The sequence below is a fragment of the Spermophilus citellus genome (genome assembly GCF_964194105.1).
Source record: "Spermophilus citellus genome assembly, chromosome: 17".
Lineage (NCBI taxonomy): Eukaryota > Metazoa > Chordata > Mammalia > Rodentia > Sciuridae > Spermophilus > Spermophilus citellus.
In genome coordinates, this window is record NC_138199.1 from 1,941,687 (window position 1) to 1,967,800 (window position 26,114).

General features: G+C 53.4%; 1 protein-coding gene across 13 annotated transcripts in view; it reads left to right on the forward strand.

Annotated features, from left to right (window-relative positions):
* Window positions 1–26,005, forward strand: part of MPRIP (myosin phosphatase Rho interacting protein) — a 139,601-nt gene extending 113,596 nt beyond the window's left edge. For 3 of the 13 annotated variants that reach the window (XM_081270797.1, XM_081270798.1, XM_081270799.1), the window contains 9 exons: window positions 749–4,567; window positions 8,648–8,795; window positions 9,642–9,759; window positions 10,800–10,959; window positions 12,200–12,319; window positions 13,228–13,314; window positions 13,996–14,158; window positions 15,691–15,776; window positions 19,712–20,020. In XM_081270797.1, coding sequence (XP_081126923.1) covers window positions 749–4,567; window positions 8,648–8,795; window positions 9,642–9,759; window positions 10,800–10,959; window positions 12,200–12,319; window positions 13,228–13,314; window positions 13,996–14,158; window positions 15,691–15,776; window positions 19,712–19,783 — 4,773 coding nt within the window. In that variant the 3' untranslated portion in view covers window positions 19,784–20,020. Of the gene's footprint in view, window positions 1–748; window positions 4,568–8,647; window positions 8,796–9,641; window positions 9,760–10,799; window positions 10,960–12,199; window positions 12,320–13,227; window positions 13,315–13,995; window positions 14,159–15,690; window positions 15,777–16,284; window positions 16,659–16,831; window positions 17,543–19,711; window positions 20,021–24,728; window positions 25,638–25,964 lie in introns of those variants that run through there. The other 10 variants (XM_081270802.1, XM_081270804.1, XM_081270805.1 and 7 more) reach the window with 10 other exon arrangements.
* The last annotated feature ends 109 nt before the right edge of the window (window positions 26,006–26,114 follow it).

Here is a 26,114-nt window from a genome sequence, read left to right on the forward strand (position 1 = left end):
TATATTAGTTCTGTCCATTCTGCATGCCTTTTACCTGGGGGAGTTTTCTTTCTTTCGTGTTTTGTTTTTTTGCATGCTTCACTCTCTTATTTTGAACTCCACAAAGGTTTGTTTTTGTTGATTATACATTTTACTCCATGGTTTGCGTTCCCCCTCGTTTTGTCTTCTTACAGGTAGAGATTAGTTCTTCCTGTTACTGTGGAGGCCTGGCTACGCTTTCCAAAGGACAGTGTTCCAGATGTCACCTCACTGACATCTCCCGAGTGGTTACCTTCCTTCCTTCTCTCCCTGTCTTGGAAGGAAGTGACATCACTTACCTGCACCTTGCGTCCTGCGCTTGTTTAGGATCTGTGGTCTAGAACTGTGTATCTTTTGTTTTGCAAAACAGATGCAGGCACTGTGCTCCCCTGTCCCGCTTCCCGCCGTCCTCTCGTCCTTCAGTCTGTTTTGCTTCTCAGTGTGTTCCATTACTCAGTTTTGTTTGGTTTATTTCTCCTAGAAGCTGTTCGGTTAGAGCTGTATTTTGATGTTATTGTCCATGTTTTCTGTTACCTGGAAACAACTTACCAAAAAATAATCATAGATAATTCGTTGGAGTTTTTTAAATGGGAAAAAAAAAAAATTTGTACAAAGGATAAAAGGCAAACCCACCAAGGAACTTTTCTGTGGTTGATCTTGGCCAGAGGTGTGACACTCAGAACGGGGAGGCCCGAGTGTTACTAACCAGTATTTAATCGATTTTTTTAAGACTGAAGTGGCCACCTCCCCATCGGGTGCCTGGCAGAGGCTCCATAGAGTCAACCAAGACCTCCAAAGTGAGCTGGAAGCCCAGTGCCAGCGGCAGGAGCTGATCACGCAGCAGATACAGACCCTGAAACGTAGCTATGGGGAGGCCAAGGATGCGATCCGGCACCACGAGGCCGAGATCAGGAGCCTGCAGGCAAGGCTCAGCAACGCCGCCGCTGAGCTGGCCATCAAAGAGCAGGCACTGGCCAAGCTCAAAGGCGAGCTGAAGCTGGAGCAGGGCAGGGTCCGTGAGCAGCTGGAGGAGCGGCAGCACAGTGAGGCCGCGCTGAGCGGCCAGCTGAGGGCCAGCGAGCAAAAGCTCAAGAGCGCAGAGGCCCTGCTGCTAGAGAAGACTCAGGAGCTGCGGGACCTGGAGATGCAGCAGGCCCTACAGCGGGACCGGCAGAAGGAGGTACAGAGGCTACAGGAGCGCATTGCTGACCTCAGCCAGCAACTGGGTGCCAGCGAGCAGGCCCAGCGGCTGATGGAGGAGAAGTTGCAGAGGAACTATGCGCTGCTGCTGGAGAGCTGCGAGGAGGAGAAGCAGGCACTGCTGCAGAACCTGAAGGAGGTGGAGGACAAGGCCAGCGCCTATGAGGAACAGCTGCAGGGCCATGCGCAGCAGGTGGAGGCTCTCCAGAAAGAGAAGCTTAGTGCCAAGTGTGAGGGCAGTGAGCAAGTGCACCAGCTGGAGGAGCAGCTGGAGGCCCGGGAGGCCAGCATCCGCCAGCTTGCTGAGCATGTGCAGAGCCTCCGTGATGAGCGGGACCTCATCAGGCAGCGGTTCCAAGAGCTGATGGAGCGTGTGGCCACATCCGATGGGGATGTGGCTGAGCTTCGGGAGAAACTGAGAGGAAGAGAAGCTGACTACCAAAACCTGGAGCACTCACACCGTAGGGTCTCTGGCCAGCTGCAGAGCATGCGCACTCTGCTGAGAGAGAAGGAGGAAGAACTGAAGCACATCAAGGAAGCACATGAGAAAGTTCTGGAAAAGAAAGAGCAGGACCTCAATGAGGCTTTGGTTAAAATGGTGGCCTTGGGGAGCAGTTTAGAGGAAACAGAAATTAAGCTGCAGGCAAAGGAAGAGATTTTAAGGAAATTTGCAGATGAGTCTCCAAAGGAATTGGAAGAGCCACAGAGCACCCCGGAAGAAACAGAGGACCGGGGTTTACTCTCGGGCCAACAGCTCCCAACAGCTGGGGCACCTCCAGGCTTACCCCACATGCGGTTGGAAGATGAAGACTCAGGAGCGGGGCTGGGGGAAGAATGTGGGGATGGCAGCCCCAGCAGGGAAGGGAGTGCAGTGCCCCTGAAGTCCTTGGACGCTCCTGACAGGGAGGGGCATCCACAGAGCACAGCCAAACCCGACCAGGGAGCACCTGGTGTTAAAAGGCAAAGAATTCGCTTCTCCACAATCCAGTGCCAAAGATACATCCACCCTGAGGGGTCTGAGAAGACCTGGACCAGCAGCACGTCATCAGACACCAGCCAGGACCGGTCACCCTCAGAGGAGAGCATGTCCTCAGAGGTCACCCCTAACACGCTGCCTGTGGCCGGAGACTCCGAGACATATCTCTCCATAATCCACTCCCTGGAGACCAAGCTGTACGTCACAGAGGAGAAGCTGAAGGAAGTGACCGTGAGGCTAGAAAGCCAGCAGGGCCAGAGCCAGGAGGCGCTCCTCGCACTGCACCACCAGTGGGCCGGCACCGAGGCGCAGCTCCGCGAGCAGCTTCGCACCAGCCTGCTGCAGGTCGGCGCCCTGGCCTCCCAGCTGGAGCAGGAGAGACAAGAGAGGGCCACGAGTATTGAGAGCCATGTTGGGGAGCTAGGGGACTTCCAGGCAAAAAATAGTCAGGCCCTGACATGCTTGGAAAACTGCCGCCAACAACTGAGGTCCCTGCCACACGCTGCCCAGGAGGATGAGCGGGAGGCACATGCGGCCTCCCTGGCCAGTGTGGAGAGCACACTTATGAGTGCCATCCAGGCCCTGCAGTCCTGGCCAGCCTCCACAGGTGGTGGGGCCCAGGCTGGGCAGGAGGAGGGGTGCTCCGTGGAGAGCGGGGTGGCAGCGCCTCTGCGCCAGCACGTGCTGAGTGAGCAGGAGCAGGCAAAGCTGCTTTCTGACCAGATGGCCCTGGAGGCAGCCCTGATCAGCCAAATAGCAGACTCACTGAAGAGCACGACCTCAGACGTGTCTCGCCTTCTCCGTGAGGTTGCGTGGTCAGAAGAGCGCTTGCTGGAGGGAGAAAGTTGTGCCATCTCTGCTGACGCCCCAGCAGAGGCCTGGGCCAGGAAGGTGCTGGTGGATGGCGAGTTCTGGAGCCAGGTCGAGTCCCTGAGTAAACGCCTGGGGATACTGGGAGGAGAGGCAACCGGCTCATCAGGAGATGGGCAGCAGCATGTCCCCCAAGGCCTGGCCGATGCCACATGGGTCCGGGCAGAGCTCAGCTTTGCCACACAATTGGTGAGGGAGTCATTCCACCGTAGGCTGCAGAGTGTCCAAGAGACCCTGCGGGGGACGCAGACTGCCCTGCAGCAGCACAAATGTGTGTTGGGGGAAATCCTGGGAGCTTATGGAACCCCAGATTTTGAGAGAGTGATGCAGCAGGTTTCAGAAGCCCTCAGGCGTCCAGAGGGCAGTGTGGACAGTGTGCAGACATCCTGTGACCTGAGACTGTTAGGAGAAGTTCTGAGTCCAGACACAGACAGCTCCCAGGAACCCTTGCATGTGTCCCATCAGAGCCCTGGGGCCCTTGTTGCTATTCAGGAAGAGCTTGCCCAGCAGCTGAGAGAGAAAGCCAGCATCCTAAAGGAGATCGCTGCTGCTTTGCCAGCCCTACCCGCTGCTGAGTCATTAAAGGATTGTCGGAAGCTTCTGCAGACATCTCAGACTCTCTCCTACAGTGCTTGTTTGGGAGGCCTTGGTCAGTATTCATCCTTACTGGTTCAGGACGCAATCATTCAGGCTCAGGTGTGCTATGCGGCCTGCAAACTCCGGTTAGAGTATGAAAAGGAACTTCGATTTTACAAGGAGTCCTGGCGAACCAGGGAGACCTCCTGCCAGGAACAGGCACAAGTGGTTGGGGCCCTGCGGGAGGAGTACGAGGAGCTCCTCCGCAAGCAAAAAAGCGAGTATCTGGAGGTGATTGCCCTCATAGAAAGGGAAAATGCCGAGCTCAAGGCCAAGGTGAGCCAGCTGGACCATCAGCAGAGGTGTTTGGAAGAAGCAGAGAGCAAGCACAGTGAGAGCATGTTTGCCCTGCAGGGCAGGTATGAGGAGGAGATCAGGTGTGTGGTAGAGCAGCTGAACCGCACTGAGAACACACTGCAGGCCGAGCGCAGCCGGGTCCTAAGCCAGCTGGACGCCTCCGTCAGAGACAAACAGGACATGGAGCGGCAGCATGTGCAGCAGATGCAGACACTGGAGGACAGATTCCAGCTGAAGATCAAGGAGCTGCAGGCCATCCACGAGGAAGAGCTAAGGGCCTTGCAGGAGCATTACTCACGGAGCCTGCTGCGCCTGCAGGAGACCCTCAGCCTCTGCCAGCAGCAGCGCCCTGAAGCCCTGCCAGTCCCCTCCCCCCGATGGCGGCCAGAGTCTGGGGCTGCCCCACAGGCAGCCCAAGGAGAAGCTGACTCCATGACAGGGCTGCGGGAGCGCATCCAGGAACTGGAGGCCCAGATGGATGTAATGCGCGAAGAGCTGGGCCACAAGGAGCTGGAGGGCGATGCAGCCACACTGCGGGAGAAATACCAGCGGGACTTTGAGAATCTCAAGGTCTTCAGCACTTAATTTGCTAAATTGATTCTACTTGCAGATGCAGGGAGGGGGGCTTCAGGGGCTGCCAGAGCTCTCAGGGCTCTCAGAGCTGGGTGGTATTTCTCCATTCTTGGCTGCCGTCTGGCCAGAATCAGATGCTGTTCTACTATCCCTCTATTCATTGGTCAGGGTAGGGTCTGAGCATCACCCACCCAGGAGGACCAGTGGAAAGAAGGCAGGGTCCCTGTGGAGAAGAGAGTGCAGTCCATGCTCCCAGGGCAGCCCCACCACCTCGTTCCACCCTCACAGAATCCAAGGCTAAGGCATCTGCCCAAGGACTGCCTTGTACTCTTCAGGTGCAGTCACGTTTTTCCCGACTGTCCTAGGAGTTGGATTTTCCCATATAGGACTGTTTTCAAGTGTCAAGGGTCTCTTTTCTTTTTTTGTTCGTTTTGTTTTTTGGTGCTGGGGATCGAACCCCAGGGCCTTGTGCATACAAGGCAAGCACCCTATCAACTGAGCTATATCCCCAGCCCCAAGGGTCCCTTTTCTGTCCCAGCTACCTGTAAGTACCAGCACTGGGTAGGCACTTGTCTAAGAAAGGCTTTTCTCTGGACCACAGTTTCAGGCAGCTCCTGTTCCCTTCCCCAGTAGCTGCAAAAGAGACTGACCTCTACATCCACCTGTTTGGCACTGCCTTGTAGGCCCTGGCCCACAGAGGTGGTGTCTCAGGCCCGGCCAGTGGAGCAGTCCAAATGCTCTGGCCACCCCCACTTTGTGACCTCACTGCAATATGCACATAGCTGCCTGGGCATCATCCTAGAGGTTCTTGACATCCTTCAGACTCAACTTTGCCCCAGTAACTGTACCCTCATTTCCCTCTTCCTCTGACAGGTATGTATGACACATGCCTAGGCCCTTCAGGCATAGCCAACACTGATCCCCCTGTCCTTTCACAGGCAGTTGCTCCTGCCAGCCAACAACTACTTCTTGGCAGAACATGGTGGCTGCTTCCCAATACCTTACTCTAGTGCTGAAAGTGACCGAAAACTGTCCTTATTCTTTGCCTCTGTGTGATGACCTAGCCCCTACCAAAGACAAGAAGGGGAGTCAGGAGCAAGCACTTCTCAGGCAGCCACGATGCTGCGCTCAGTCCAGGTTCCCTGCTCGGTCCAAGCCTTCAACCACCATCATGAACTGTGAGAACATTTTAGTGGCCGTTTTCCCCAGTTGCGTATGCAGTGACCCTCTGGTTACTTCACTGAGCGCAGCATCAGCTAGGTCTGGGTGTGCCTTTAAAAGTAAGTGGCACTGCCAGGCACGGTGGTACATGCCTATAATTCCAACTACTGGGAAGGCTGAGTCTGTAGGATTCTAAGTTCAAGGCCAGCCTGGGCTACTTAGCAAGACCCTATTTCAAAAAGAATCAGGGGTGTAGCTCAGCGGTAGAGCGTTTGCCTGGCATGTGCAGGACCCTGGTTCAATCTCTGAGACCACAAAGCAAAAACTAAAAAGGAAAAGAAAGAGAAGAAAATGGCACAGACCTTGGTTTTGACCCCAGTTCACTTCTGGTGAGGGGTACTGGAGATCGAACTCAGGGGCACTCAACCACTGAGCCACATCCCCAGCCCCGTCCTGTGCCCAAGCGCTTCCAGCCCATGTGTGGTGTTCTCCTTGACCCCTAGACACATGCAGAGTTTATAACCAGCAACCTCTTGAGTTACTTTATACAGATTTCTCCCTGGATCTGACAGACGAGGGGTGCTGGCCCCAGGGTCAGTGTCCCTACCACCTGTGCAGCTGTGTATCATAGTCACTGAGGAGTTGTTCTTGATCCCAGGGAAGACTGACTTAAAATTAAAATTGTTTACAGATCTTTCCCCCTGCACCCCCCCCCCCACACACACACATTCAGGATTAAACCCAGGGCCCGTGCATGCTAGGCAAGTGTTTACCACTGAACTACATCCTCAGCCGTGGATTAATTTTTTTTTTTAACATATGGGTTTAATAAAGAAGCAGCTGGGTCTTTAAAGATACCTCAGTATTTCTGTTAGAAATGTTTTGACCCTTAACTTCATATGTTCCAAATCACTCAAAATCAGACATAAGAAAGTGACAGAATTTGCCTGGCATGTGCAGGACCCTGGGAGCAGGGAACCTGGACTGAGCGCAGCATCGTGGCTACCTGAGAAGTTCTTGCTCCCGGCTCCCCTTCTTGTCTTTGGTAGGAGCTAGGTCATCACACAGAGGCAAAGAATAAGGACAGTTTTCGGTCACTTACTGCAGGGTAAATATCCTCCATCTGGAAATTTGAAGCTTTTTGAACACCAGCATGACTAGTAGAAAATGTCACACCTGACCTCATGTAATAGGTCACAGTCAAAACAAGTACTCTAAAAATATTGTGCAAAATTACCTTTGGGCCCTGTGAAACTTAAGCGAATTTCATGTTTAGACTTGGGCCCCATCTCCAAGATATCTTATATATGCAAATATTCCAAAATCTAAATAAAATCCAGAATTGGGAATGCTTCTAGTCCAAGTGATAGAGATACTATACCTGAGAAGTTGTGACTAAACCAAGCACATGGCGCGGAGCAAGGAGCCTGACCCTGGGAGGCTCCCGTCAGACCCAGCTGGGCCCCAGGGTTTCCACAGCTGTCCTTTGGTGTTCAGGCACCCGGAGGAGAGGAGGCCCAGGAGACAGATGACTTCCAGGGTTGAGCTGCTGGGGGAGGGGATGCCCCCTTAATGGAGAGCAGTGGTTCAGACCTTGGCCAGCACAGATCTGTGGCCGTGAAGTGCAGGCTCTGACCAGGAACTTAAAGTCCTGAATGAGAAGGGCTCGTTGATTGGAGGTCTTAGGGAAAGGTACTGAAGCATGAGGGTTTGGCTCTTGATATCCTTTCTTGAATCTACAGGCAGAAAGAGTAGATACTGGATTAAAGCCTCAAGTGGGGAAGGCCTCCCCTCTTAGTTGTACTTGGAAAGCAGTGTGGCCACATTTCTCCAGCATTCAAAAGACAGCAGGGCTGGGCTGGGGCTCAGCAGTAGAGCACTCGCCTAGCATGGGTGAGGCACCGGGTTTGATCCTCAGCACCACATAAAGATAAAGGTATCATGTCTGTCTACAAAAACAAAACAATATTTTTAAGAAATAGCAAAAGACCTGATCCCTACCCTGAAGTGGATCTTGTAAGGAGTTTAGACACAACGTACCCTTACGCGCTCAAAGTAGCTGCACGCTCTAGCCACTCACAGTCGTGGGGCTCACGTGAGCACAGCTCTGATAGGTCAGGTATGGGCTTCCTCTGGCTGAGTGGGATAGTTTGGTCTCTTCCTGTGGCACACCCCTGTCCTGCCAGGTTATAATGAGGCTGTCCCTGTTCCGTGTCTTGTTGAAGTTGAGAGCTCGTATTTTCCTTCAAAAGAGAAAGAAAAGAGGAAGGCACAGGCTAGCAGGAAGGGGATCCTGTGGTCCATTCTGACTCCCTCAGTGGACATCTGAGAAGTTAAACAACAGTTTGAGGTCACAATCTGGCTAGTGTCAGGGACAGCCCTCCCCCCAAGCTCCCCAGAAATGGGCTCTGTGTACCACCAACCAGCAGGGAATAGAGCCCCCCCAAGCCAGGCCCCAACCCAGGATAGCCTTGGCTCCCCCAAGCTGTCACCTGCCTGTGAGAGCACGAAGTGTGTGCCTGTCACCCCACACCAGCTGCAGCCAGCAAGTGTGTTCTGGCCTCCCTCCTGTCAATTCTTCCTCACAGTGGTGTGCACAGGCCCCGTTTAAACCCTCTTCACACCCTCCTCTCACCCAAAATACCAAAGTCCCACCAAGAAACGGGATTCAGAGCAGTTCCAGAAAATAGATGGCGAGTGTAGGCTGTAAACACCCTCAGCTGCCTGGTGGCCTGAGGAAGACCATGGAGATCCCCACACCACCCCAGGAGCCTGCCCCCCTCAGAGCCCCTTGGGATGTGCACTGGCTGCGGGTTATCACTGGGCCCGGACGGGGCAGGGTTGCTGTCCATTGGTCATACAGGACAATAGTGCAGGCAAATAGAGAAATCGATAAGCCCCTTTTGCATTCTACAGGCCACATGTGAGCGGGGCTTTGCTGCAATGGAGGAAACACACCAGAAGAAGATTGAAGATCTGCAGAGGCAGCACCAGAGGGAGCTGGAGAAGCTGAGGGAAGAGAAAGACCGCCTCCTGGCTGAGGAGACCGCCGCCACCATCTCAGGTGGGGCTGGGGCACCAAGAGCAGCGTCTGACCCACCTCCTGGGCTGGGCCTGCAACTCGGTCACCACCAGCCTTGCTGAGCATTCTGTCTGGGATTGAAGCTTCATTTTGAGAAGAGGTGTTCTTTATCTGAGGCAGGGGCTGGTTTGAGGAGTCATTGAGAGCCAGTGCTCCAGCACAGCGGGCTCCCCAGGGGAACTGGGCCTTCCTGTCTAGCCCCTGCGACAGATACCACCAGCATGAGGACCCTCTGGCCACAGCAGCCTAGACACCAGAGGGGAGAGGTGTGCAGCTTCTCTCTGGGGACACTGTCACCACCTGAGCAAGCCCATCCCGTCTGTGCGGTGTTGCCTTCCCTCCTCATAATCAGTAAGATTACAGTAACTCGTCATGTCGTGGCAAGGAAGGAAGTTCTGGAAAAGCTGTGTGTTTTATAAACTCGTACTCCAATTTAACATCCGTGTTTAGTCAGTTTGGCGTTGTGCTGTTGGCGGTCCTGGGAATTGAGCCCCCAGAGGGCACTACCACTGGACCATGTCCCCAGCCCTTTTTATTTTGAGACAGGGCCTTGCTAAATTGCTGAGGCTGGCCTTGAATCTGGAATCCTCCCGTCAGCCTCCACATCCCCTATGGCAGGAGTTGGCAGGGAGTTCCCCCTCAGAGAACTGCTGGTGGGAGGCAGCCTGTCGGAGCGTGTGTTCCTGAGGGATGCCGTGTCCGTGGCGTTCACATGTCACACTGTCCTGACCTGCCGAGCCCCCGGGAAGGAAGGGTACAGTGGGGAGTGGCACTGCTGCATGTGCAGCCCCAGCCTCTGGGTGCTGAGGGCCATGTCCTCGCCCACAGCCATTGAAGCCATGAAGAATGCCCACCGGGAGGAGATGGAACGCGAGCTAGAAAAGAGCCAGCGGTCTCAGATCAGCAGCATCAACTCGGACATCGAAGCCCTGAGGCGACAGTACCTGTGAGTCACCCAGCCCCAGGCAGGGCCCCCGGGGGAGGCCCACAGGTGGAGACCCCTGCCTTCCTGGGTCTCTGTGAGAGCTTGAGAGTTGGTCCTAGGAAAAGCCATGGTGTCGGGCCCCCCAGACCACCTTCCTCTCCAGGGGTGGGACACAGCCCACCTGAGGCTTCCTGTACTAAAACAAAAACTGATCACTAAAATCCAAAGAAAGAGGTGCAACTGATGAAATTCTGAAACAGCTTGTCCAGACTGGTGTAGAGGCCACCCCACAATTTAGTCTCCATCAATGGCTCCATCACCTCCTAAGAAACGGGGAGCCTGGCTGATGCCTGGTGCCCGGTACTCCATGGCTGTACGTAGCTGAAGTCACCACAGTCTCTGTGGTCACCTTGTGTGTGCTGATTCCCTTTCCATAAGTGGGGGAGTGGGGAGAAGACTCCAGAGCGGTCCCTGTTGATTTTCTTTCCCCCTCTGTAGAATTGACGCAGCTGGGACCCTGGGGTTGGCCTTGGGGGTCTGTTTATTGCTTAGACTGTGCCAAGGTCGCCAGGACCCTGCCTCAGGAACAGTCAGTGCAGCAGAGCCAAGGCCACAGCAGTTTAGGTGACATCCCATAGAGTAGCCATGCTCACCTGGCTGGGCTGAGCTAACAGGTGCCAAGGCCTGGGTGACCCCTCCTTGGTTCCACCAGTAGGAAGTTGGCCCTTGTGGATCCAGGGGGCCGAGAACTACCAAAGGGCTGGTTCTCTGCATCTCGCACACCCACTGGGTCTTCCGGGGATGGCAGAAGTAGGCTCACTGAAAACAGCTCCTTGTCAGGAGAGCTGCCTGCCCGAGTTATCTTAGAAACCCGACATCCACGTTGCTGTTGGTGACTGAATTCTGTCCCTAGAAGTGTCATTTTGTAACTCCTGGGCTGTGGGGGAGGACCAGGAAGGACATGGAGTGGGTTATGCCTGCCCTTTGCTGTACTGCTGTGGTGTCTAGTTGACCCTTGGGTCCTGGATCAAGGGTGGAGTGCTGAGCGCCCCTCTCCCCAGGGAGGAGCTGCAGTCAGTGCAGCGGGAGCTAGAGGTCCTCTCGGAGCAGTACTCGCAGAAGTGCCTGGAGAATGCCCACCTGGCCCAGGCCCTGGAGGCCGAGCGGCAGGCCCTGCGGCAGTGCCAGCGTGAGAACCAGGAGCTCAACGCCCACAACCAGGTGAGCCTGAAGTCAGGTGAGGCTGAGCTGGGACCAGACCTCACCCCGAAGGTGGTCCTGAGGGTCTCTGAGCCATGGCGTGGCCATCCACACAGCAGGCCACCCAGTGACGGCCACTTGGTAGTTCTCATCATGTTGCCAGAAACTCACTGCATATGGCCAGAGCAAGCTTGTCTGCTCAGACCAGTTGTTGGAGTTCAGAATCTCTCTTCCTGAGACCAAGAGCCGAGTGGTTTCTCTGAACCTCTCATTCATTGCCAGGCAGGGCCCAGGACTCATCCCTGAGAGTCAGATGCCCTGTTCCACTGCCCTCTGCCAGCCCGCCCTGCATGACCTCCCTGCCCGCATCACACAGCCTAATGCTCAGGCCACACAGGACTGGACATTTAGTTGCTCATGTAAACATTGCAGTGGCAAGGAGGCAGAATAGCCACATCCTGCAGGAGCTCACGTGGGATAAACCACGAAACAAGCAGATACTTTATTAATAAGGAGAGGTGTTAAGGTTTATGGAATCCTCACACAACTCTCCAGATACAAATAGCCCTCCATATCTTAATTTGCATCCATGGATGCAACCAATATGGTGGGAAATATTTGGGTCAAGAGTTGGATCCACACTGAACGTGTACACGTTTTTTTCCTTATCACATTTTTTTCCTTATCATTATCCCCTAAACAACACAATACAGCTGTGTGCATTGCATTTACTTTGTATTGCGTATCATAAGTGATCTAGTTTGAAGTATATAGGAGGGGCTGTGGCTGTGGCTCAGCAGTAAAACGCTCGCCTAGCATGAACAAGGCACTGGGTTTGACCCTCAGCACCACATAAATGTAAAATAAAGATATTTTGTCTACCTAAAACTTAAGAATAAGTATTTTTAAAAAATAAATAAAGTGTGCAGGAGAAGGTGCATAGGTCGTATGCAAATGCTGCTACTTTGTGTAAAAGGCTTCAGCAGCCATGCACCTGGGTATCTGTGAGAGTCTTGAACCAGTCCCCTACCAATACCAACATTCTACATTCAACCCCCACACACAGCTTTTAGACGACTGAACTTCACAGGTGTGGAGCCTCAAATGCTGAACCCCAAACACAATGATGCACATGCACATTACTCGTGACCCCGATACTTGGGTCTCTCATATTGTTGGTGAGAAATGACTTTTCCAGGTCATGATGTGCAATTTGGCCCCCAGGCAGCTCTGTGGAATGTGTTGTGTTGTTGTCCCCCAGGAACTGAATAACCGCCTGGCTGCAGAAATCACACGGTTACGGACACTACTGACCGGGGACGGTGGTGGAGAGGCCTCAGGGTCGCCCCTCACGCAGGGCAAGGATGCCTATGAGCTAGAGGTACTGTCAAGAACCAGGTCCTGCCCTGTTCAGCCTTGCTGCAGAGGAGCCCCAGAGGAAGCAAGGTGTGGCCCTTCGACGTTGGAGGGATAGACTGGGAAAGAGGGATGAAGATATGACTCAGTGGGAGAGCGCTTGTGTGAGGCTGTGGCTTCCATCCCCAGCCATGCCCCCAAGAAATTTAAAGAAAAAAACAAAAAAACTTAAAGGACATAGGAAGATCCAAAGTCACTGCAAGATGGCAAGGGAGCAGTTAGCTGCCAGGCAGCCTGGGGTTCACAGGCGGGAACCAGGGCCACCTTGAGAGGCTGGGGGTATGTTCAACCCCACCTTCCCTCCACCTGCCTCCAGCCCCACCCTCTCTATCTCACCACAAACACTGGCCACATAAAGTGACCCATTTTATAGCTACATGAGTGCTGTGGCCTGAGGTTCTGTTACACTCCACTTCTTAGGAGCCAGGAGTGCTTGTTAAATCACAGTAACTGATTCTGGTGTATTACGGTGTCCTCTTAGGAAGATATATAGGTTTTTCTCTATTAGATGATAATTGTATCTTAAAAATGCTTCCCATAATGAGCACTGAATGAGTCTGGTAGAGATCTCTACAGGAATGGCAAGCCTGAGTGCCGGTCTCAGGAGATGAGTAAGTTGGCAGCGATAGTTCCTGGTCTTCCCAGGCTGAGCTGAGGTTCTTGGGACGTGGAAGGGAATGCAGTGGTTTTTCCCCTCTTCTGTTTCTTCATGTCATGTGGAAGTTTTGAGTGATATGAAATTCTCTGAGGTGGGCATGGTTATCCTGCTCCCTGGTGTGTGGAGGGCTATCTTCTCACCTCTCAGCTTGTGCGTGTGACACTCTGGAGGTTCCCTGGCTCCTGAATGCCAGTCCCTGATTTCTCTCATTGTAGGTCTTATTGCGGGTAAAGGAATCAGAAATACAGTACCTGAAACAGGAGATCAGCTCTCTCAAGGATGAGCTCCAGACAGCACTGCGGGTAAGAGCCACGCTGACACTGGTGGGACTGGGCCAGGCTGCATCCCTGTGGCTCAGCACCAGCCACTCTAGGCTAGATTTCGCTTTTGTGAGGTCACAGTTTCTCAGTCAAGTTCTTTTAAAATACCAGCCTGCAAACAGGTGCTGGAGAAGTCAGCGGCCAGCCTGGCCCGGCCCTGGAGCTATGGTCGCTTGTGTTTCCTTGTGGTTCATCAGAATGGTGACACCTAGGGAAATGATCTTGGGGTGAGGCAAGGCCCCACCTGCCATTCATAGCTGGATCAGGCCCACCCCCCCTCTACTCCTGTGATAGAATCCTTGGTGGCAGTTCCAGTCACTTAGAAAATCCAAGACGGGGGCTTTCCTGACTTAAGCCCCTGAGGTAAGGTGCTGGGCAGTCAAGGCCACACTCTGCACTCACGGGACCTGGCGGTTCTCATCATGTGCAGGTGCAGAGTGCCAGACCTGGGTTCACAGGCCCTGTTTCTTTCCTTTTGTGTTCAGTTCCTGCCTCTGGCAGACAGATCCACATGTTCTGTCCTATGGAGGAGCAAGGACCAGGCCTCAGGCCCACAGCCCGCTCTCCCACAGGGTTTCAGCCCTGATGGGGACAGACCCGGGTTCCACGGGAGCCTCCTCCCCTGGTCGTAACTACCCTCAGCTCCGTCTGCTCTCTCCTTAGGACAAGAAGTATGCCAGTGACAAATACAAAGATATCTACACAGAGCTCAGCATCGCAAAGGCCAAGGCAGACTGCGACATCAGCAAGCTGAAAGAGCAGCTGAAAGCAGCTACCGAAGCCCTGGGAGAAAAGTCCCCCGAGAGCCCTGCTGTGGCAGGATACGGTGAGTCCTGTGGGACTGTTCATGGGGCTTTCCTGGGCTTGGTGTAGACCTGCGTCTCCTTGGGACTGCAGCACAGGCGCAGGGGCTGCGTGTCCGCCCTCCTGCCCCGGCAGTGACAACTCCACAGTAATGAGAGTCTGGTTTCTCCGTCTCCTGCACAACTCGGCCGCTGGCTAGAAGCTCTTGCTAGATGCTTGGACTGAGGGTTATATCATAAAGTCTGTAATGGCCCCAGGTGGGGCAGAAGAGGAAACCCCTTTTTGCTTCTTAGGTGACTGGCTCCTTTCATTGTTGACTGAAGACATGCTGGTGGCTCTGTGAGGCAGATTACAGAGAGGCTGAAGAACTACATCTTGTCGAGCAAGATCAGATAATCCATGACTTCACTTGACCTTCATGTTGACCTTTTAAAAACCTACCAAAAAACTAATAATAATTTCTTCTATCAGCCAGCCACAGAATGCTACAATGGCAGTATTGACATATACTTGGAAGAAATGTCATGTGCGTTGCCAGTGAGGGGACAAATGGCCATTCTTTCTAGAAGGTCATCATGCAGTATATGGCAGAACCTAAAATCAAACCATAGACCAACTCTGGAGGGCAATGAAATGATAACAGTGATTGCTTCTGAGGAGGCAGCTAAGGTGTCCAGGGAACAGGGAGAGGGGGAGTCCTAGAATGAGGTGAATGCAGGCATACCTTTGACCTATCAAGATAACTTTGAAAAAACAAGCAGGTTACTGGGCTGAAAATAGCAGTTGCCATAAGGCACAGATGGAGGGCTGTTCGTGCTAGACACAGCCACTTTGCAGGACTGGATTGAACCCAGTAGTTCAGAGCTGTTCTGCCTCTGAACTACGTCCTCCAGGAGTTGATTTTGAGACAGTGTCTTGCTAAGTTGCTGGGGCTGGCCTGGAGCCTACCTCAGCCTCTCAAATAGCAGAGACTACAGGGATTACCACCACAACTGGCTAGACCTGCAGATCTTAAAAGAGGTCAGGTAGATATTTTTGTTATGACATTGAAAGAGTTATGACATAAATGTATTTAGTAAAAATTAAAAACCTCCATGTGCAGAAGGTGCGTAGGTATATGACCAGCGTGTCCATTTTGCATGTGTAGGAGTAGACTTTGTCTCAGTGGGGGCAGGTCCTGAGAAAAACCTGGCCTTACCTTGTTCTGTGATGGTCCTGTGTCATCAGGAGGAGGCTGGGAATGAACAAATCTTGGGACCAGCTGATCTGCCAGGAGCTGGAGACCCAGTCTCCTGCTGAGAGTGCACAGCCCTCAGCACTTGCACAGCTAAAGCCCTTGCAGGAACCAGCTTACTCTTGTTCTCGTGCCTTATGGTATTCAAAAAAAGCCTACTGTGTGTTATGGTTGTGGACTTTGTGTTCTTGCGGAGAGCTGTTCAAGGAAGTGTCAAGGTGTTCTCTGCGAGAGTGAACTTGGAAGCTTTTAAACATTCAGTCTGGTTCCAGAAGGTTCAGAAAACAAAAGATAATGAATGGGTCTCTTTGTTTCTTCAGACATAATGAAATCTAAAAGCAATCCTGACTTCCTGAAGAAAGACAGATCCTGTGTCACCCGGCAGCTCAGAAGCATCAGGTCCAAGGTGAGTTGTGTCTAGCCCTCGTTGGGTGGGACTGAAGGGTGCTGGGGAGAGAAGCAAGGACCAAGGCCAAGCCTACCATGGTGCCAGCACAGAATCCCTAGGTCCTGCAGCCAGCCCACCTACACAGCCACCTGCTGGGCTGGTTAAGCTTCATGTCTCTTTCATGAACTACCATCAGGCAGCAACGCCAAGAGGCCAGGGCTGCAAGAAGCAGGGGGTAGAGCGTTTTAGTGTCTTAGCTCGAGGCTGGGCTTCACCCCAGCGCATCCTTGTGTCAGTGCTGTCTGTGTTATTCCTTATATGTCCCCGTTGTAATACTGATGCCACCTGCCTCTGAGAGACAAAGCCACCCACCCTGCTTCAGCACAGCAGCCAGCCTTCAGTGTGCTCCCCAGAGTCTGGTGTTCGTCTGTCTCTGGGGAAAGGTGGGTGGAAGGGGTCTGGCCAGCATATTGCATTTAGGATTTATTGTGTGTGTGTGTCTCATTTTTGCTTTTTCCCCTGACAGTCCGTAATTGAGCAGGTCTCATGGGATAACTGACTCGCGCCCGCTTCCAGGTCCCCTGTCGTGTAGGTAAACCACCTCTCACCACTGCCCACCTGCCCATGCAGGGGTGGCTCTCTGCATGCACTGCTCACACCTCCATAGCACACGCCTGTGTCGTTGTTCCTTAATTTTAATTCATCCTGCTCCAGCAAGCACATACAGAATCCACAGGACGTTTCTGCACCCTGTTTGGGGGCGCTGACTCGCACTCTAACCCCTTCAGAGCTGACCCTGCCCGACGTGCCCCCGAGCCTGGCAGGCAGGTATCAATGCATGCTGGACGGTTCATGCACGGTGCTGAGCTCACACCCCCCCACCCCACCCCAAACAAACCCTTCCTGCCCCCTGTCAAGAGAGAGAGCTGACAGATGCCCACTGCCCCTGGCAAGCAGTGTCTGCCCTCACTGGAGACCTCACCTTCCTACTGAGAGCATGGCCCAACTCCCTGTCATCCGGTGCCCCCTGCTGCCCCGTTCTCACAGCCCTTCTCAGCCTCCCTGTCCTTTAGGGCTGTGGCAGCACCTGGGGAAGTGGTTCACAGGAACCTCACAGCTGCACGCAAGATTCATGACTACTGCCAGCACTTTAAACCAAAGCCCCTCCCCGGCACCACACAGGGAAGTGCTGTCCCCACAGGAGGAGGCGGGGCGGCCCTGACAAGAAGTGCTGCCTGTTAGCATGAGCAGGGGACACAGGGAGCATGTGTGGTCACCAGCTCCTGCTGCGTACGAGCCCCCCAACCTTCTGGAGCATTCTGGTGGCCAAAGGACATCAGCCCTGAAGCTTGAGTGAATTGTGTCTGCCTTAAGAAGAGTATTAAGAGACTCAAGGGTTTTTTCCTAGTTGGATTGATCATGTTTTTCTACCCAAATATGGTTTAGGCTTGATTGAAAATTTGTGGCTTTTCTCCTTAAACATGAAGTTTAGTTTAGTAAAAAGGAAGCTTATTATTTTTTGGCTCATGATGTTTGTGTTCCTCTCTGAGGCTGGACTCAAGCTGCCACTTGTCAGCTTTTCCTGAGTGAGCTTGGAGCTCCCTGATGGAGTTGGGCCTAGAAATGACATCTGGGGACATTTAGGGGCAGGGGAGTACAAGGAAACTGTGCTACAGGGTGTCCCTGCACAGGCATGACTCCCTGCAGTGACATTAAGACAGACAGGGCTATACCGAGTGGGTCTTTATAGTGCTGTGTGCTCGGTCAGGCCGAGCATTGGGAAGTCTCTAAAGCAAAGGTGGAACATGAAGACCTTTATGGAGACCCACGGAAGACTATCCGGGCCGCCAGGGCCAGCTCAGACTCTGAGAGGGACTAGGAAAGGGTAGAGTAGACACAGAGTAAGTCTTACCAAGTGTTTTTTCAGTTCCTGTTTGGCATGGCCAGGCTCCAATGTAAGAGGCCCGTGGTGCACAGGGCAGTCCCATGGGCCCCAGCAGAAAATCGGAGACTTGTAGACATCCTTTGGGACACTGGGTGTTGCAGTAGGGCTGGCCTCTGAGGCACTTCGACCTTGTTTTCCTTGAGTGCGTGTGGAGACTCCCTCCAAGCCCCCAAGAAAACAGGAGTGACGGGGGCCAGAGACAGGGCCTTGGTGCCCTCTGGTGCAGTCTTGGCACCTTCCATGCATGTTGTCTTTACTTCCTACTTCACTCAGAAAGAGAGCGAGTCTCATGCCTGTGAATTACAGCAAACCAACTCAACAGCGGCACCGTTCTTTCTCAGATCAAGGGCAGAGAGAATTCTGTCCATGGTGTTCTCACCGGGGCCCACATCTGTGGTAACCTCAGTGGATTGAAGAGACTAATCAGGAAGGGGGATGAGCCCCAAAGAGAGCTAGTGATCCCCTGAGACCTGGCAGGCACTAGTTCACTTAGGGCCCTGTCTTCAGGCTGAGCAGCACCTAGGAGAAGAATCCAGAAGCCTTGGAGGGAAGGCCATCTCCAGGGTGTAAGGGGCAGTCCAGGACTTTCTCTGGCCCCAAACTGCCCTGCCCCAAGGTGTACAAGGGGAGACCTTGGGTACTGTGCAGAGCCTGCTCCAGCCCGCTGTGTCCCTTGAGGGCGTCCGCCATGCACACAGGGGCAGTTCCAGAAGCCAAACACTCCTGTCCTTGTGAATCTCGGACTCGCAAGTTCATTTAAACCCTGAAGAAAGTTCTCAGCCAGAAAGGAGCAGGCCTGGCCATGCCACACGGCCCTCGCATCCTGCAGAGGTCTGCCTCGGGCGTTCACGCCAGGCCACCTGCCTGGGTCGCGGCCACACCTCTGCCCAGCATCTCTAGGAGCCTGACTGCTACACACTCAAATGCCTGGAGTGTCTGGGGCTACTCTTGGGCTCAGAAGTGGCCCCAGACACTCTCAGCATGTGTGGGTGTTTATTCCCTATACACAAGTCCCGAGTGTAGAACAGACGCTCAGAGCTGTTCTGAGTGAAGCTGGGCTCCAGACCTCAGGAAGTGTCAGGCTGTCCGATGAGCCTCCCTATTGCTGGAGCTGCCAGGGGCTAGAGTCCTGGAAGGCAGTGTCACACCACCCAGCATTTGGACTAAAACTGGTATAATCATGCTCTTGGTTTCCTATTCCTGGTGGGACAGCCTTGCCCCTCCAGCTCTGAGCCCTGCAGAATCAGGCAGCGCTGAGCCTGCCCCCGACACCAGGGGGGAGATGTAAAGGGGAGATGTGGCAAGTGCGGAGCCAAGGCCCAGCCATCCAACAGGACATCTTTGAGAAAAGTCTGAAGTGGGAAACAGCCTGTCCCCCAATTAGCCAAATATCCATACTCCGGACACACCAAGAACCCACGTGAACAGAGTATAGCTTCTGCATTCTCGAAACTCCCGGTGGTTATGTTGGCGTGTTCTTAAACCCCACAACATCTGGTGATCCCCTCAGGCTTCTGCCTGGGGAATGCCCAGGGTGCATCTGCAGCCCCAGGAGAGCAGGGCACATGTCCCAAGGTTACCTGGCTCATACGCATAGAGGAACCAACGTGCACAGGTGCACATGCAGGAAGGGCCACGGCTGGGCAGTCACCTGGCTCACAGTGCATTTCCCCCTGGTGGGTCGGTCTGGTTGCTCTTGTCTAAAGAGCCCTAAGCCCAGAATTAAGCTACCGAAACACGTGGCCTTGTTTCTCTTGTTTTGTTTTTGTTTTGTTTTGTTGTGCTCCCCCTTTTTCAGTTGTGTAAATTTCTGCAGGGGAAAGCGTACCCTACCAGTAACACCCTCCCCAGGGGCCGTTTCTTGTCCTAGCATGCCCACTAATCTCAGGAGCCACCCCTCACCCTCTGCCTCCGCACCTGCACCCTCTGACCAAAGCCCATGCCTCAGTGTCCGCCTGGTGCCCGCCACCCTCTAACACAGTGTCTCCTCCTCTCGCACCCTACCCAGAGTCTGAAGGAAGGCCTGACGGTGCAGGAGCGGCTGAAGCTCTTTGAATCCAGGGACTTGAAGAAAGACTAGCTGCGTCCCACGCAACTTGACACACCCTTCCCAGCTGGCGGCAGCACGACCCAAGCAGCTTCTTGTCCGTACTTTTGTTTGTTGTCATTGTCATCATTAACTGTGGGTATGGATGCGTGAGAGACTGGTGTCTGGGTTGTCCGCACACTCCCTGCCGTGCTGACTCTGGCTTCTTGTCCCCGTCACAGCTTTTTTCCCATGGTATCTGAAATTAGTGAAGCTCCAGCAGTGGGGCAGGGAGGGCCGGCCCACGGCGTCGGAGCAGAACGCCCTCCACGGCCCCACCGCACTCACTGTCAGTATTAAGGCTCAGCGGCCTGTTGATAAGCTAGCCCTGTCTCAGAGTGCAGGATGGGGACCTGGCTGCTATCCCAGCTCTGCTGCCCACTGGCCGGGCACCACCAGGCGGGCAGGTCCTGTTGGGCAGAGAGGAGCCACCTGGATGGTCGGGTTTGGCCTGGACCTCAGCAGAGGTGCCTCCCCTGCCTGGTTGCTGGAGGAAGAGGCCCCGCGGGCTGTGCAGCCTGCATGCGCTGCCTTTTGGCCTGGGAGGAGGACAGCATTTGGTATTTGTTCCACTAATGCAGCTTAGAACCACGCCCCAGATGACCCTGGCAAACCTTTCACAACCTGGAAAATGTTGGAAGCAACCATTCCTATTTTTGTTTGTTTTTTATTAAATCTTGCACAAAATCCCCGGCCCCTCTCATTCCTTCCTCCACCTGGTCCTTCCTTGCTCTGAGTCACCCTGATCTTTTCCTAACTGCTGGGATTGGTGGCCTCTTCCTGGGGCTTCAGACTAAAGTGATGGATTCCCTCAGGGAGTCATCCAAAGGGAAGAAAGTGGCTCACTTCTCAGTTTCCTGAAAAGAAACCATCCCGTAGCTTTTGCAGAGGCTGAGGAAGAGCCCCGTGTTAGTCAAGCCGGGGGTGCGGAGGATGTCGAGGGTGTTGAGAACAGCCAGCAGGGCGTCTCAGGACTGTAGTGAACCTGAGCTCTGGGGGTCCCCTCGCCACGCCAGCCTCTCAGAGAGCGTGCTTGCAGTGAAGCTGGGGTAACAAGTCTGCTTTTCTGAGTCTGATGGGACCTTTTTAACTGCCCAAAACATTCTGCAGCACTTGGTGAAAGTCTCTTACATTGGGGTTTCCATTCTGTTCCTGTGACGACCATTAATTCCATTAAGTCATAGCAGATCAGGAGCCCCCAGCACACGGGAGTGATGCAGGAGAATCGAGAGGTCTTGTATCTGCAAGACCCCCACCATCTACTCCCCTGCCATGCCCCTGTCCACTGGCCCCATTGCCGGAGCTTTCCGTTCATGCCAGTACTTGAGGTGGATGGATGGTGCTAGGTAGATGGAGGCTTTGGGAGTGAAGTGCAGACATCCCCTTGCTCAATTAATGGACAAGCTCCTCCAGGCCTTCTGGCCCACCCTGGTGGGTGGCAACAGGACGGAGGCCCAGGGTGAGGTGGTTTGCAACACACCTAGCTTGCACAGGCCCCGAGCCTCCCCTTCCGCAGCCTTAGTGAGTCCTCACCCACACCTGTAACTCCTTTGCTCCTGGTCCATGTTTTCAACAGCAAAAGCACATTCGAACTGCTTAAAATCAACTTGTCAGAAATCCCCAGTTTGGCAGCACTTGAGAAATGGCCATGACCTGTCTGCATCCTGCTCAGACTGGGAATGTGCAGAAGGAGCTCTACAGTGTCCAGTGGACCCCGAGGGCACATGCTGTGCCTGGTCTCGGGGCGCCATGATTGCACATCATTCTCTGAGGGCTGCTGTCCTTCTGCTCCACTGTGGTTCCTTTGTGACCACCCCTGCAGCCCCTGGGCACCCGCTGACCCTGCCTGCAGCTAGTCTCCCCCAACGGTGCTGCCTAGAAATGGGCTCTGCCTGCTTTCAGACAGCACAGGGCTTTGTGTAAGAGCAGGTTGGCCATGGTTTTTAGAATTATTTATATCCCTTGAGGCTGGACCTCAGGACATGACCTTGAGTGTACACTGGGGGTCAGAGGTAAGGGCAGGAAGAGGCAGCTGGCGCCTGGACTCCTGTCCCTGTGACCCCATGGCAAAGACCCACACTCACCCCAAGACAGCACTCCCCGCCCCAGGTCTGGTTTGGTACTTGGGTATCACCAAGAAACTGGGCCAGCAGAGAAGGGGGACACTGGCTCCTGTCTAACACCTCTGACGGTGGCCCTGCACCTGACTGCTGCCACACTGCTGCCCGGGTTGGTTAAGTCTTGAGTGTCCAGGAGTGGGCTGTCCTCCAGCTGAAGTGAACTGAACAAGGAAGAGGATGAAGACTTCTTCCTGTGCCTCCCGTGTTCCCAGGCTCAGGTGCCCCCTGGGGCTCTGGGGCTGGCATTCGCCTGTGTCTGCCCTGGGAGCCCCTCTGCTGGTCTTGGCTCTGCCTGTGGGCATTGCATTCTGGAGGAGGGGCAGGATGTGGAGATGGAGTGGGCGTGGGTGGTTTCTCAGGGCTGCTGCAGGTGGCAGGGGCTGTGTTGTGACTGGGGGTCTCAGTCCCCTCCCAGCACCAGCCAGCAACAGTAAGCTCTGCCCACTTCACTGTGAGGATTATTCTACAAATAGTCACTTGGGACCTGCTCACACCTGCGAGCAAGCCACGTCCTGTTCCTCATGTTCCGCGGGGAGTCCTCTGACTCCTGAGCGACTTTCAGGAACGTCTGCGTGAACTGCACCGTGTGCGCCCGCCCACACAGGAGAGTCGTTTCCTGCTGGTCAGGTTGTCCACTGTGGTGCCCGGCACCTGAGCAAGGGGACAGTGATGCTGCAGCCTCCCTGGGGCAGGGATCCCTGCCAGTGAGGCCACCGCTCAAGCCTCGGCTGCAGAGACTCAAGAGGGAGCCCGGGGTTGGATGGAACGAGAACATCCTGGGATGTGGGGAGGAGGTTGGAACCGTGGGTTTCTTCAGCCAGAGCTGACATCAGAGTGGATCCTCCCCAGAGGCAGCGAGATAAAGGCAGAAGAGCTCAGAGCACAGGCCACACACCAGGCAGAGAGCCACAGGTGTGGCGAAAGTCTGCTCCCACGCTGGCCTCAGATCCAGCTGCGTGCTGACAGACGGCTCCTGTGGGCTAAACTCAGGAGAGATGGTCACAGTTTGTAAAAGAATAAAATTGAGCCTGAGAACATGCCTGGAAGGAATCCTGGGAGATGGGCCAAGAAGCAAAATCGATGGCTTAAAAGACATTTAGGTGGAAACGTGAGAAGGACCTGCTTCCCTACAGAGGCAGGCAGGGCACCGAGTTGCCCACCTGGCAGTGTGCCTAGAATGAGCACGGCCCCGTTCATCCCAAATGCCTGGGCACACACAGCTGGTAGCTAAGTAGCTCCTGACCTGCTGTGGCTGCAGGGTCCTGGGCCGGGGCCACCCAGCAGGTTAAGTGGGGTCCACGCAGGGGGGCACACCCCCTACCAATAGAGTCGGTGTCCTCTGCTCCCACTGCCCCTTCTGGTTCCTGAAGACCAGGGAGCAGCCCTGGGCCCCGTGCAGCCCAATGTCTGGGACGGGCACAGAGAACACTCTGGGGTCCCTGTTGCTGTGTCTCTGCATGAGTATCCAGTGAGGGCCACATGCAGAAGGGGCAACTCCCAGCAAGTTTTACTTTCCACGCACACAGTTCAGCTGGAGGGGGACTTGGTAAAACTGGCGGGGCCAGGCTCGGCAGGAAGAGGACATAATCCAGCGTGGGGAGTGCAGCCCTGCACCCTTAGCTCCTGTGAGAACAAAAGTCTCGGGTGCTTGTCTACAAGAGCGTGATGGGCAGTGGAGCTAGTGGACTGCCCAGAGATGGGACGAGCCCACCTGAGCACACGGAGGGGCGAAGGCCTTAGGCACTGGAGGGGAGCAACGCACTGCTGTCTGGAGCTGCCCTCTGCCCAGGGTGGTCTGCTGGCAGCCTTTATTTTTTTTTTTTCAGAATTTCCTGTACATTGTCCAGAGCAAGCAGTGTAAATATTACTGAGCAGTGACTGCAGGGACTTTTGTGACAAAGTTTGTATGGCGTTTTAAAAATCTTATGCAGATATCCCTTTTCAAGACGGGGAGGAGGACAGCTTTGGCACAGCGATGAGCCCTATCCAGCCTCCTAAGAAGAAGATTTAGTGGTTACTGTATCTTGTCAAAAGCCCAGGTCATTTAATAGATGGTCTTAGAGAACATGGACAGTATCTTAAAGACAAACCACACCTTACCTGTTGCTGAAAGCGTTCTGGACACCTGTTCTTGGCAGAACCATTCAGAGTCCTGAAGGACAAAGGAAAATGGTGGCCGTCTTGACCAGTCTGTTTAGTAATCCCAGACTGTCCCTGGTGGGAGGTGAGGCTGAGGGCTTGGGGGCTGTCAGGTCTCCATGCCTGGTTCTGACAGTGTCCAGGGCTGTGCACAGAGCAGCTGAGCCATCTGGGTCCCCAGCCACCTGGTTATTGAACTCTGGAGGTCATGAGCCTTGGAATGCATCGCCTCTTACAGTATGTATTTCTGTGACGTTGGTAAGAAAACCATCGCGGTTGGGAACCCGAGGCTGCTACGGTGTCGTGATTCACAGCCGTGAGCACAGGTGGCGGCTTCCGAGAGGGTGGGGCCTTCCCCAGTTCCAACTCACCATAAGGAGATGAAGTTACAGCTGTCATCAGATACACGCAGCCCCTGCAGCTTGCTATGGTCAGCATGCTCTTGGCACTTTTCCTCCTTAGAAGTTAGTTACATCACTTGTTTAGTTTTATTTCAGCTAGGACTAGACTGTAAAGATCATGAAATCCACTCTTGTGTTATGTTTCTATCACAAAACTTCAATTAAAATGGATTTTAAAGGGTTTAGTTGCCTTTACTACTAATGATTTATCTACTGATAATGTTAGGATTCGGAATCATTTAATTCAGTATGATCATTAATTCGTGTGGTTTTCCTAAGGTAACTCTGTGAAACCCTGTAACATGTCCAGGTGGCTCCTCAGCAGCTAAGAGAGTTGATGAGCCATCTCACAAACGTCCCTTCTACCAGGGTGCCCTGCCCAACTGCTGAGGAGCTGGGACACCAAACACGGGCAATTTCTGTCTGTGGGACAAGTCTGGAAAGAAGCCACCAAGCCACTTCTGCCACAGTTCATCACTGCAGCAATCACATGAGGCACGTTCACAGAACAGCCCTTTTACCTGCTGTTCAACTTCTGACGATCCTGCTCACCAGACTACAGATATGTGCAGAAGAAAACCCAGGGCCTATGAGCCAGGTCCATCAGGGCCAGCTTGGCCTCCCGGGGCCGGGCACCCAGGTGGCTGCTCCCCACCAGAGCCGGTCCTGCCCGGAGCTGAGTCTGCCTCTCTTCCCCACACGATTCAAGACCTGGTGGTTAGCATCAGACTTACTTTTCTTAACAAAGTTTGTGATCAAATGTTTAATTAATTGGAAGTGTTACTTTGTCTAAATATTTATTCCCTTATGTGACATGCTAGATTCCCATGGATGTAGCTGAACATTTTTATTTTGTAAATACTACCTAACTTTACATAAACTATATCATAATAAACTATTTTTGCATCACCCTTTGCATGCTGTGTGATGCGGTGTTGATTCAGGCAAAGGCAAATGCAAACCGTGTGTGTGGGTCTTGAGCCAAAACTCCGTCATCTGCTTCCCAACCTCCTGAAGAGGCTGGGGTCTTTGTTTGTTTGTTGTTGTTGTTGTTGTTTAATAAATACCGGCTTTTTAACATTTATTTTTTATGAGGTGCTAAGGATCGAACCCAGTGCCTCACATGTGGTAGGCAAGCTCTCTACCACTGAGTCACTTCCCCAGCCCCGGTTTGAAGTTTTATAACCTGCTTTTTTAAAATACTTTTTTTCAAAAGTTTTAGACTAGTTTTCAGCATTTTAAAATTAGGAGATTTCACATAAAAATCCATTTGACAAGTCATAAGAAAAAATATTTGACATCTATGATCTAATTAAGGTACATTGCCTCACAGAAGCCTTCAGGGTGTAAAAAAATAAGAAATATTTATTATGACGCCTTTCGTAATCAAGGTCCCATGATTCCCCCATGCTGTACCATTTTTAACTTTTTATTTACCTACTTATTTGGTACTGGGGATTGAACTCAGGACATCTTACCACCAAGCTAAGCCCCCGCTTCTCCTCACTCCTCCAGGGGACAGTCTTGCTGAGTTGCTGAGGCGGGTCTGGAACTTGCAGTCCTCTTGCCTCAGCCTCCGGAGTCACTGGGGTCACCAGCGTGGGACCCTGCATCCTGCCCATACTGTCTCATCATTTCCAGTGTGAACAGACCTTTGGTTTTTTT